Source organism: Chrysemys picta, chromosome 1 (assembly GCF_011386835.1).
Source record: "Chrysemys picta bellii isolate R12L10 chromosome 1, ASM1138683v2, whole genome shotgun sequence".
Classification (NCBI taxonomy): domain Eukaryota; kingdom Metazoa; phylum Chordata; order Testudines; family Emydidae; genus Chrysemys; species Chrysemys picta.
This window is the reverse complement of record NC_088791.1, coordinates 179231295-179244332: the sequence shown is the minus strand read 5'-3', so window position 1 is coordinate 179244332 and position 13038 is coordinate 179231295. Positions and strand designations below refer to the sequence as shown.

At 41.8% G+C, this 13038-nt stretch overlaps 1 protein-coding gene across 2 annotated transcripts in view; it reads left to right on the top strand.

The window, feature by feature from the left end:
• Window positions 1–13038, top strand: part of NRIP1 (nuclear receptor interacting protein 1) — a 150743-nt gene that overhangs the window by 126475 nt on the left and 11230 nt on the right. The window contains exon 3 of one of the 2 annotated variants that reach the window (XR_010594383.1): window positions 11882–12084. Coding sequence is in view for 1 of the 2 variants with exons in the window: in XM_042855727.2 (XP_042711661.2) it covers window positions 11882–11926 (45 nt within the window). In the remaining variant the exon portion in view is untranslated. Of the gene's footprint in view, window positions 1–11881; window positions 12199–13038 lie in introns of those variants that run through there. The other variant, XM_042855727.2, reaches the window with a different exon arrangement.

Genomic DNA, 13038 nt, shown 5'->3' with positions numbered 1-13038 from the left:
AGAAGGAGTCACCGTAGCCTGAAGCACTGAGAATATATCTACACTGCAATAAACCACCTGCAGCCAGCCTAGGTCAGTTGACTTGCACTTGCGGGACTCAGGCTGTGGGGTTATAAAATAGCAGTGTAGACATCTGGCTTGAGCCCAGGCAGTCTGGCTGGAGCCCCCTCCCCTCCTCACAGAGTCTCAGATGCCAGATTCCAGCCCCAGCCTGAACATCCACACTTCTGTTTTCTGGCCCAGTAGCCTGAGTCAGCTAACACAGGACAGCTGCTGGTGTTTGATTGCAATGTAGACATAAACTGAGATGCAACTATGGCATTTTGCTTTGCTTGCAACTCCCAACCCAATTACAGAAGCTAGAAATGAAAAGCAAGGGGTTTGACTGTCCTCTCACACTAAAGAATGGGGTTGTACGGACGGAAAGCAATGATAAGCGAGATGAAAATCAGACCCAAGACCTTTCAGTGTGAACTTGGCAAAGGCCTGCTCCCTTTTCCTTTACTATGCAATTGTTCCACTTAAACTGGGTGACACCTAATCATTTCTCAAAAAGAAGAACAGGAATACTTGTGGCACCTTAGAGACTAACAAATTTATTAGAGCATAAGCTTTCGTGGACTACAGCCCACTTCTTCGGATGCATATAGAATGGAACATATATTGAGGAGATATATATACACACATACAGAGAGCATAAACAGGTGGGAGTTGTCTTACCAACTCTGAGAGGCCAATTAATTAAGAGAAAAAAAACTTTTGAAGTGGTAATCAAGCTAGCCCAGTACAGACAGTTTGATAATAAGTGTGAGAGTACTTACAAGGGGAGATAGAGTCAATGTTTGTAATGGCTCAGCCATTCCCAGTCCTTATTCAAACCGGCTGAGCCATTACAAACATTGACTCTATCTCCCCTTGTAAGTACTCTCACACTTATTATCAAACTGTCTGTACTGGGCTAGCTTGATTACCACTTCAAAAGTTTTTTTTCTCTTAATTAATTGGCCTCTCAGAGTTGGTAAGACAACTCCCACCTGTTTATGCTCTCTGTATGTGTGTATATATATCTCCTCAATATATGTTCCATTCTATATGCATCCGAAGAAGTGGGCTGTAGTCCACGAAAGCTTATGCTCTAATAAATTTGTTAGTCTCTAAGGTGCCACAAGTATTCCTGTTCTTGTTTTTGCGGATACAGACTAACACGGCTGTTACTCTGAAACTAATCATTTCTGACTATAAGGGTAGTTAAGCTCTGGAATAGGCTTCTAAGGGAGGTTGTGGGATCCCCATCACTGGAGGTTTTTAAAAACAGTTTGAACAAACACCTATCAGGGATGGTCTAGGTTTACTGGTCTTGCCACAGCACAGGGGGCTGGACGTGATGACTTCTCGAGGTGCCTTGCAGCCCTACATTTCTATGAGTCTATGTCACTGATGTTTTCACCAGAGAGTTCAAATGTTTTGGTAAGTAAAATATAGACAGCCACTGAATGAAGTGGAAATTCATTACAATCCTTTTAGATAAAAAGTTAAGGAACCATGACCACAAGTCTTTTAATGTTAAATATCTATTGTTTATTAAATAAAATGATTAAGAATCATATTCCAGTTTTTAATCCCAGGCAGCTGTGTGGATCATCAACATTCCTAAAGGATCAGCAGTAAATTCAGTTACTGAGAAATGTTTCACCTGACAGAGAAAAGCTGAGTGGTGTGCATTACATGATTAGATGTTTGTTTATTGATTTCTGAGGAGTTATCTTATTATAGTTTTTTAATCCTACTAAGGCTTGCCTCACAGTTGTCTGAGAAACTTTGTGCTCATAAGGATCCTTTTCATCAAAGATGCAACTTACTTGGGGTTACGGCGAGTGGAGAGATGTAGTATCTTGGATTTTTCATCACGTGAAATCTGAGATTAGAAATTGATTTGGGTCAAAATTAAATTGGCTTAAATCTACTCCTTTTTGAAAGAACAGAGAAAGGGAGAAAAAAATTGAAAACCCACCAAAATTTGTAGTATAGAATTCTCTGGAGCTTTGACATGAAAGTTTTGCAAAGTAAGAACCACATTTTTCAAACCACTGTGGGATAAAGTGGGGTTTAATGGTATCTTCCATCACTATTGACCATGTCAGAGTTCTGTGTGCCTCAGTAACGTGAGTAGTGGAAGCAATTTCATTAATGACTGTAAAGTGCTTTGAGAGCTTCAGATGGAAGGCTCTGTAGAAATGCCAAATGCTGCTATCATTATTAAGCAGACATAACTCCATTGGCTTCAGTGGATTTGCTGCTGTGATGTACGTAGCTGGTAGCTTCTATGGCAGATTGTTTTCTCATGCTGTGCCTTTAAACATTGAAGGCATTTGCTTACCTACAGTTGCCATTTTGTGGAGGATAAATGATGCAGGTGGCTCACACAGCCATTGGAGGTGGCTCACACTGTGCAATCTAACAGAGTGTTTACTCTTTAAACATTTTTTGTTTTGTTTCCCTTTAATTTAAACAAACAAACAACAAAAAACATTCGGATTACCTGAATGGCTGGGTTTTTTGGGTGGAAAAACCTAAGAGCATCCATTCATACCAATGGCTGAATTTGACCCCAAGTCTTTTCACCTTGGCCTCAGTAGCTTATTCTTCTTACATCCACCTTGGTGATACAACCACTGGATGAGTTTACTGCACCATGGGAAGACGTGGCCACTAGATCAGGGATCGGCAACCTTCGGCACGTTTGTTTACCTGCTGCGTCCACAGGTTCGGCCGATCGCGGCTCCAACTGGCCGCGGTTCGCCGCTCCAGGCCAATGGGGGCTGTGGGAAGCGGCGGGGGCTGAGGGAGCTGCGATCGGCCGAACCCTGCAGATGCAGCAGGTAAACAAATTGGCCCGGCCTGCCAGGGGGCTTACCCTGGCGAGACACGTGCCAAAGGTTGCCAATCCCTGACCTAGATAGTGAAGCAGTTTAAAGCTGTATTAACAGTCTGGCCTTAGAGTAAAATTCCTGACTGATTATCTGTGGCCCTGGGAGATCCAATTCAGAGTGAAACCACAGCAGTTGTGCTGCATGGAGGGTGGGCAGGAATTGGAGAGACTAGGAAGAGGATCTATGGAAGTGGGTTTCTGGGTAGGCTGCAGGAGTGTTGTTGGGGGCATGGCCAGGAGATACATGAACTGTGCAGATGCACTGGCCACAAAGCAAGCACTAGGTGGGAATGGAGGGGCAGACTGTAATGCACTATGGCTATTGCTAAAGTACTGAGTGGTTTTGGTGGAGTAATGAGATTGCCTGGATCTGGGGGAGGATTCTGTGTTGCCTAATATCTGTGTGGGTTTCATGCAAAGCACCTCTAATCAGGCTTTGCATAGAGGATGTGAATTATTGCTCAAACATTTTAAGAGAGACTTGAATATGTGTTGAGAATAATTGTTTATAAAGTGCTATTGAATGGGATGAAACAACATTCCCCACGCTCTCCAAAACTGGTTTTAAATTGTGCAGACATGTTTTATTCTCCTACGTCCAGCTGTAAGCAAGCCCTTATACTTCTCTATTTCAGCAGTGCTAAATATATGCTTGAGAATGACCACAAGTCCTTTGGAAAAAATACTTGACTCCCATAAGAGGAAATTTACATTTAGTAGTTGTATCAATATACTCCGCTTTTGCAAAACATTGCAGTGCTAAAATCTGTGCAATACAGTGCTAATGCTCTCCATTAACTGGTTATATAAACTTGCAAAAAAAATTGTTCTGTTTTTACACTCCTAAATACATTTCCAAAACAGGCAGATATTGGTTCTGGGAATACACAATAGGGGCAGTGAATCCGAATTCAAATAATTGCCCTAGTAGAGTGGTTGATGAATCATTTCTCTTTATTTCCTTTGGAGAAACCCTTCTCAACAGTGCAAGGTTATATACTTTGGGATCATAGAGTAATTGTATCCCCAGAGCATATCAGTTCAGTTTATATGCAGAGCATCCTGGCATGTGTCATATGAATTCACTGGTCAAATGCTATCTAGTAGTGGCCTGATTTAGCTCGGGTTACTATTGTGCAGTAAGTGCAAAACTGTGATCTTTGTTATCATTTATAATTGATGGGTAGCACCATCTTTCATTGCTAGCCATAGGTTACCAACAGGGCCGGCTCCAGGGTTTTGGCTGCCCCAAGCAGCCAAAAAAAAAAAAAAAAAGTCACGATCGCGATCTGCGGCAGCAATTCGGCGGGAGGTCCTTCACTCCGAGCAGGAGTGAGGGACCGTCCACCGAATTGCCGCCGAATAGCTGGACTTGCCGCCCCTTCCCAAAGTGACCGCCCCAAGCACCTGCTTGCCAAGCTTGTGCCTGGAGCCGGCTCTGGTTACCAAATCTCTGCCATGAAATCATACAGGTTTTGCAAATTTTATCTATATTGGCAATTGATATACCACTTTAGCTCTGAAAGTGCCATGCTGTGTCACATTTGCTGAAGACTATAGAAATTAATAATGCTATATTTGCATAGGACTCTCAAGAAGTGGGTGATATTTTACTGTTTACATCAGCAAAGTTTATTCAGTAAAACTGAGTCCTCTAACTCTTTGCCATTGCAGTTCAGTGCAGGTATTGAGAACTACAGGAAGTTTTACTGGAAACTTTAATAAAAACTGAGTTTCATTAACAGGATGTCTCAAACTCTCTTTGCATCATTAGACTTATGTTACATACCTTGTTGTGTTACATGCATTTTTGATATACAGCAATACTGACTAGGATGTAATGGAGGTTCCCCTGCATATTTTTTTTTTGAGATCACAGAATATTCAATCAGAGGTAGAGAACACTATTAGGTTATCTAGGGCCTGATCCAAAGCCCACTGAAGTCAATGGGCATGTTTGTACTAGACACAGTCAACAGCAACAAACATAACTCATTTTTTTTTGTTGGTTGTTTAAACCAGCATGAAAACACAATATGTGAATGATCAGAGAGAACTGGATGTTTATGTGTAAGGGGTCAGTTTCACCCCTGCAGCGCCTCCTGCTGGTCTCTCAGGCAATTAGCTCCATTTCCAGCCCAGAGCGCCCTCTGCAGGCCGGTGATCTGCCTTGTCACTGGTCCCATGTCCCTCCCACGACCCCAGTGCCCCTTGCTCTGGGTGCTGCCCCCTGGCAGTACCACACATGCTAGGTCTCCCCTTCCAGGGGAACCCCCACACACTAACCCTACCTCGCCTCAGTGTAAGGCTACTGCCAGTCACCATCTAGTCCAGAGTCGGCAACGTTTGGCATGCGGCTCGCCAGGGTAAGCACACTGGTGGGCCGGGCCAGTTTATTTACCTGCTGACACGGCAGGTTCGGCCGATCGCGGCCCCCACTGCCTGCGGTTCGCCGTCCCGGGCCAATGGGGGCGGCGGGAAGCCGCGGCCAGCACATCGCTCGCCCGCGCCGCTTCTCGCTGCCCCCATTGGCCCGGGACGGTGAACCGCGACCAGTAGGGGGCCACGGTCGGCCGAACCTGCCATTCCAGCAGGTAAATAAACTGGCCTGGCCTGCCAGGGTGTTTACCCTGGTGAGCCACGTGCCGAATGTTGCCAACCCCTGATCTAGCCCCGCTCCCTGGGGCAGACTGCAGTATCAGCCACTCATCACAGGCAAGGTTGGGTTTGGACCTGCTGTCTTTGCCTACCCCTGGACTGCCCTCTGTAACCCCCAGTACCTGTTGGCCTATGGTAGGCCACAGCCTGGGGCTTTCCAGGCTGGAGCTCCCCAGCTCCTCTGCCTTTCCCAAGCCCTGCTCCACTCAGGTACCCTGTCTCTAGATCCCTTCAGCCAGGCCCTTCTCTCTCTGAGTACAGAGAGAGTGAGTCTCCTTGCTCCTGGCTCAAGCCTTTATAGGGCTAGCTGGGCTTTGATTGGGGCATGGCCCAGCTGCAGCTGCTTCCCCCAATCAGCCCAGGTCTTTCCTTCCACAGCCCCAGCCCTCTGCAGGGCTGGCTTTAACCCTTCCCAGGCAGGAGCGGGTGACCACCCTGCTACACTATGATAGACTAAATAAGAAGCAAATGGCATCAAAAGCATATCTAGATAGGAAGTTACTCATAGGACATTCAAGGACTTGCTCAATTGCAGTTCTGCATCTGTTTTGGGGAAGTAAGGATGGATTATACCATAAATGGATCATAGTAGGTCTGACCATTTTCCTTCATTGACATGGAACTCTGGAGAATTTGTGTGCTTGGAGGTCAGAGGATCAAATTGTGCATTTGGCCATTGGCCAAAGTAGGAGGCAGCAAGGAGACACAGCACTCCTGTAGGACACCAGGAGGAGTCATGCTTTAGGGAGGTATTGCTCCTCCTTGAGCAGCTCAGTGCTCAGAGGTATTGCCTGTACCCCTTAATGCCTCTGATTACTCTCCAAGCCAGGCTAAACTGGAGGACAAATGGACCTACCTGTCCTCTTTGGGGTCTTCAGATTTTGTAAACTAAGTAAATGGATCTGTGTAGATTTACTCCAGCAGAGGATCTGGGCCCCTGTTTTAAGAAACATACAAGATAATGGCACTGATGAGTCTCAAATGAAACATCATTGCATGCTACAAAAGTATTTCAGGATCTTTAAGACTGTTTATGTTTATGGGAACACCTTCCATGTGTGCTATCTGCATAGAGCGTCTTAAAATATTATTTGTCAACAAATGTATTTTAAGGTGTTTCACACAATTTTTATGTGTATTTTCTGGGAGCCAAACCATTTAATCCTAGCCCATTGATTTCAGTGGAACAGCAATGTATGTTTACAGATACCCCTGAGCCGCTTTAGTCTCTCAGTGTAGTCTACTTCAGACAATTGTAAAAATTAGTTTAACTGGTGGTATTTAATGTTTCTTAAACCTTAAATTATGGAGGTGAGCATTGTATTGTAACCATTGACATCTGTTGTTTACTTTGTTTTCTTCTGTGCTAGACTTCCACTTCTAGAAGTCCTGGGTTCAAATCTGCTTTAGCAACAAGTTGACTGTGTGTTTTGCTATAATCAGTAATCCATTTCGGCTTAGGAAAAGGGAAGTACTAGATCACTCAGGGTACGTCTATACCCAGCCGCTAGTTCGGCGGTCCTTGGAACTTCTGGGTTCGACTTATCGCGTCTTGTCTGGACGCGATAAGTCGAACCCGGAAGTGCTCGCCGTCGACTGCGGTACTCCAGCTCGGCGAGAGGAGTACCGCGGAGTCGACGGGGGAGCCTGCCTGCCGCGTGTGGACCGAGGTAAGATCGAACTAAGGTACTTCGAACTTCAGCTACATTATTCACGTAGCTGAAGTTGCATACCTTAGTTCGATTTGGGGGGTTAGTGTAGACCAAGCCTCAGAGATTTGCAGTGGCAGAGCTGTGTGGGGAAGTTCTCTCTACTATTATACTTGGCCCTAGTCAGTGGTATTAACTTTATATTTTGAGCACCTGAATTCACCATTTTTTTTTTTGTAAAGTCAGCTAGTATTTTCAACCTGCATTTCTCTGTCATTCAGGATGTTGTATGGCTATTTTATGTTGTTACAGTCAAGTTCCCTTGAGGTGTGTTTTTTTTACCTTGCTTCTGACATATTTTTATATACTGGAATGTATATTTTTCTTCTAAAAAATTGTGAAGTTTATCTTTTCATTGCTTGCCCACAGCAATTCTGGTAGAGAGCAAGCAGCAGGTTGCGTGGAGGAGAACAGCAAGTGACACAGTTGTTGAGATGTAAAAAAAGTGCATAATGCTTTCGGTTGAAATATGGAACAAGGCTACTATAAAATGAATGTACGGCTAGGTGCTCACCTGTGTCTATACTGAGGCACACATCCCTCTACAGAGAATGTACTTTGAGACAAACAGAAGGTGATATAATAGGCTGAGTCCTAACATACCTATAATCAAGCTAGTTCAAGATTTTTATTTTTTTTATTTTTTTTTTTAGCAAAACTAGCCATATAATATTTGACAAATGCAACTTGTATTTAGGTAACTCCAGCAAGACTGTTTAATATCCCTGCTAGTATACACCCTTGAAATACATTGGAACACATCTGTTGATCCAGACATTTTTGGTATTGATCTTATATTGGACCACAGGACTTAATATCGCAGTGCCTCTTGGTAGCTTGGCTGTTGTCTGGTACCATATGTAGGCCAGAAAAATAGACACATTTTAAGAGCAGTTTGATTGCTTACTCGGCATGATATGATCCCTCTGAATACTGCTGGGGAAGCAGTTAGATTTTTTTTTTTTTTTCAAACAAATGTGGTTAAAGTGTACTGGCCTTTGCTGGAGGGATGGTCTACTGGGGAAACCAGGGGGTAACAATGCTAGGCAAAGGTCAGTAGAGTTGGCCAGGAAAAAAAGGCAAAAATTGTTGGTGAAAATTTTTCCCAGATTTTCACCTGCTCTAAGATTTGGTCTGCTTAATTAAGGGAAATGAGGATGGGTGGAGAACTCCTAGAGACTTTAAATTTCCCTTGCCTCTGGACCTTAATCTATGCAAGTTTCCAACCAGAATAAATCTGTTTACCTTAACTAATGTGTGTGTCAGACTTCATTTTGAGGACTAACCCTTGGATCTTCACAATGGATCAGACCTGCTCAAGAGGGTACTGGCAGGCAGATTGTTTTGATTTTTTTTTTTCTTAACGCTCACCATTTCCACTTTTAAATAGGTAGTTCTAATTGTCTAATGCCACTCACTCCCTGTTGGCAATTTTTATTAGATGAAAATATTCTGTTGCTTTACATCCCATTGATTTCAGTGGCCAAAAGATCAGTCCCTAACACTCTGCCATGAAAGCATAGTCTAAATGGATAGCTATATTTTAAATGGAGTGGCAGATTAATGGTCTGTCTTGTACTTTTCTTCTTGACGTTTATTGACTAGTTGTTTTTTATTGTGCTGGTTAAGCGCCCACTCAAAATAAACCAGTTTTTATTTACAAACCAAATGTTGACAACATTTTTAAAAATTGTGTTGCTTTAGCTATTCCTCTTATAACTAACAATTAAAAATCCTAGTTATGGTAGCTAGGAATGGATTTTGCAATCTCACCTCATTTCCAATTGTTAAGTTGGAGGGGCTACTCGTGCAGATATCTTTCAACCTACAAGACTTCAGGAGTGAACTCAATGGGAAAAATTCCAGTGACTTCAGTACGGTCAGGATTTAACCCCAGATCCGTATTCTGGGATGAGACATAGTTTCTTTATCCTTTCATTCTGCATTCCATTTCCTAAATTTCTCTTTTTCAGTATCCTATTTTCTAGCTACAGTATTCTGTGTGTTTCCCTAGAGCAAGGACCATTATTCAATAGGAGAGGATAATAATCACTTTACCACTAAAGGCACTATAAGCCTCATGCAAAGCACATGGAAGTTAATGGAAATACTCCCATTGATGGCTCCTGTTTAGTTCAAGAAACCCAACCCTGCAATACAGGGAAAAATCAGATTCCAGGTTCTTAATTACAGAACTCTGTAGCATTGTAGCTACATTGCTCTTTGAACCAAAAGAGCTTTGCATACAACGGTGTTTGCTTAGGATGTCACATTTGCATTTATAAAAGCATATCTTATCTTATCATCACTGGTTTTACTTGCTGCAAGTTGGTCACATTGTAGCTAATCAGTGGCATAACAGTATTAGCTCAACTGGCTGCAATGGAAAAATACAAGCTAGGGAGAGGACACAGTCATGGATGAGCATCCACTGCAAATCTGTACCAGAAGGTGCATCAGACCACACCTGGGTTAAGTCAGAATAATGAATGATGTATCTAAGAAATTGATTAATCTGGCAGAGAGGAAGCAAAGCCTGCTAGTATATTGCCCAAAAGATTAATAGTATTTTGTCAATTATTAAAATATATACTATGCTTGATCTTGTCACGTGTAGTCAATAAATCAAGAAGTAATAATGAGAGAGTATCCTGGAATCCAGCTACAATATTAAAGCCATTACATTGCCTTACAAAGACTGACAGACTTAACACTTTCTGAACCAAAATGGACTTTGTAAATAAATAAACTTCATGAACTGTAGCAAAAATACTGAGCAAGGGTTCAGAAGTTCAGAGATAGGGAACTAGCTGGAAAAGTCCCCAAGCAAGAAGTAGGAATGCTTGTAAGGGGGGGGAAAAAGAGCAATAACCATTTTCAGTTGAGGTTCAACTGGCAAGATTAAAAAGAGCATTTGGAACGGCTGTGATAACAGAGCCTAAATGCTCAAAACATTTATTCATTCATTCATTCATGTATTGATTTAAAAAAAAACATATCTGGCACTTCATATGTCTGGTAAATGTAAATCCGTGACTTCTAGATTCTCTCTCCATTCATTCTGTTATGAATTATGTATGCATATGGTAATGCCATTGTCATGTAGGGAAGGCATCCAAATATTTCTAATTTTTATCTCAGTTGGAAAAGGCATAGGGTCTAAAGGGATGAACCTCCTTATCAAATGCATCCATCCTCCCTTTGTTGCCTTAAATGTACAGTAGGTGACACAGTTCTTTCTTATTCCTGTAAAAGGACTGAAGGATTTAAAGGCTAAAATCTATCTTTCACCACAGTGGACACGTGGGGATTTAAAGAAGGCACTTTTTTATTTGTAACACTGCCAAAAGAATATTGTGATGCTTTGGAAACATCCTTAGGTATTGATCTGAAAAATGATGGCACAGACTCAGACCTAGCGAAAGTAATGGAGTCAGATTATCCAAATTGGTTTTAAAGACTTTAGTCATATATCAATTCAGCATAAGAGTTTTTGCATATCTGAACGAATCATGTGTCTTGCCCTTTGTTGTTATAACAAACTGATTGTGAACCGTAAATGCTTAGTTTTTTGTATGATCTGTTTTAAAAACAGTCATCTAAAGTATATTTTTATAAATGACACACAGATTTCCTCTTTTATATTTCATTACTACATTTATTGTTCGCTGATTGTTTTCTCCAAGGCACATTTATTGTGATTTTTAACTTTAAACAACCATGATTGTCACAGATGCTGACAGCCTTGGAATTAGTCACAGGGCTTCTCATGTGTTCCTTCTATTATGTGTACGTGGATCTTTTCCTTTCTATGGATCATGCTGCGTAACCTCCTTTCTCTCCTGAACTACGTGTGCAGCAATCCTTTTCTTTTTCTGCTACATGCACAGTAATCTCCTGCTAACGCAACAGCACACACTAAGAGACTGATCCCTGTCACCTCCAAGATCAAGTGGCTTCCTGCATAATGCCACATGATAGGAGATTACATGCTTAAGATGTATTTCAGTCTCAGAGTTTTCTTGCTGTTTGTAAACCATTCAAGCCCTTCCCCTGAAGTCTGTGACATCATCTAAATCCCTCACTGGGACTACAATCTTGTGCTCCGTTAGACAGCATATCTTTGTTCTTTATTTTCTCCTTCTTTTGCTTTCTACAGAGCTGCAGGTTTGCTGGTGATGCACATGTACTCTAAGCTGCCATGATTTCCCATGTATGGTATCTTATTAGTTCACTTGATGAAAACCTTTTGCAATTACCTTCAGGGTTCTCAAAGCCCTTTGCAAACATGAATTAACAATCCTTGGATGCAGATGATTATTAGTCTCATTTTATTTATTTTTATAAGTATCTTTATTAAGTTTGCATTTATGGTAATTAAAATCATTTAAGCAAAACAAATATTGACAAATAAAGCATGGCAAATTAATACACTACCATTTGCAAATATGCAATACATATGTGTTTCTTTACAGGATAAAAATATCTAGGTGATGGTCAAATAATCTTCAGTACTGAGGTATGAAACATTAGATATTACAATGATTCTTATTTTTGTGTGTTAAGTTTTTTTTTTCCTCCTCAGATTTTCTTCTCACTGGATACCAGGATAGGGGCAAAAGAATATTAAAAGCTTCCAAAATTCAGTATCAAAACTGTACACACTGCAGAGTCGAGGACTCAAGAAAAATACCAGTTGGCTTCCACATGAAATCCTGGATGTTCGTTCTTACTGAAGCGGAATGATCTAGATGAGAGAGCACTGGACTGGAACTCAGGACACCTGGGGTCTGTTTCCTGCTCTGCTACACGCCTGCTGTGTGACTTTGGGAGTGTTGCTTTGCCACTTTGAACCTCAGTTTCCCCATCTATAAAGATCGGGGGTAGCCGTGTTAGTCTGTATCCACAAAAACAACAAGGAGTCTGGTGGCACCTTAAAGACTAACAGATTTATTTGGGCATAAGCTTTCGTGAGTAAAAAACCCACTTCTTCAGATGCATGGAATGAAAATTACAGATGCAGGCATTATATAATGACACATGAAGAGAAGGGAGTTACCTAACAAGTGAACTCCCTTCACTTCATGTGTCATTATATAATGCCTGCATCTGTAATTTTCACTCCATGCATCTGAAGAAGTGGGTTTTTTACCCACGAAAGCTTATGCCCAAATAAATCTGTTAGTCTTTAAGGTGCCACCGGACTCCTTGTTGTTCCCATCTATAAAGTGATGATAATAGTATTTAACTTTCTTAATAAAGTGATATTAGGTGTAAGTGTGAAGAGATAAGTATTCTAAGTCTATATTATTATAATGAGCTAAATGTTCTTGTTATATATGATGGGGTGTAATGCATTTTTCTTGAGGAATCATTATGCTTTACAGTAACAACATTCAATAGTCTTTTCCAAAAGAAATTAAAACTATGGCTATGGTAACACTTGGAGCTAGTGGAGTGATTCCCAGCTTGAGCATACATACTTGTGCTAGCTCTTATCAAGCTAGTGCGCTAAAAATAGTAGTATAGCCATGGTAGCATGAGCAGCAGCAAGCAGTGGCATGGGCTAGCCATGCTGACTACAAACCTACCAAGACCCCATGGACACATATTTGGGGTGGCTAGCCCATGCCACCATTCACCACTGCCTGTGCTTCCTGGCTACGTTACTATTTTTAGCACACTAGCTTGATGATAGTATGTCTAGTCAAGCTGGGAATCACACCCCTAGCTCCAAGTGTA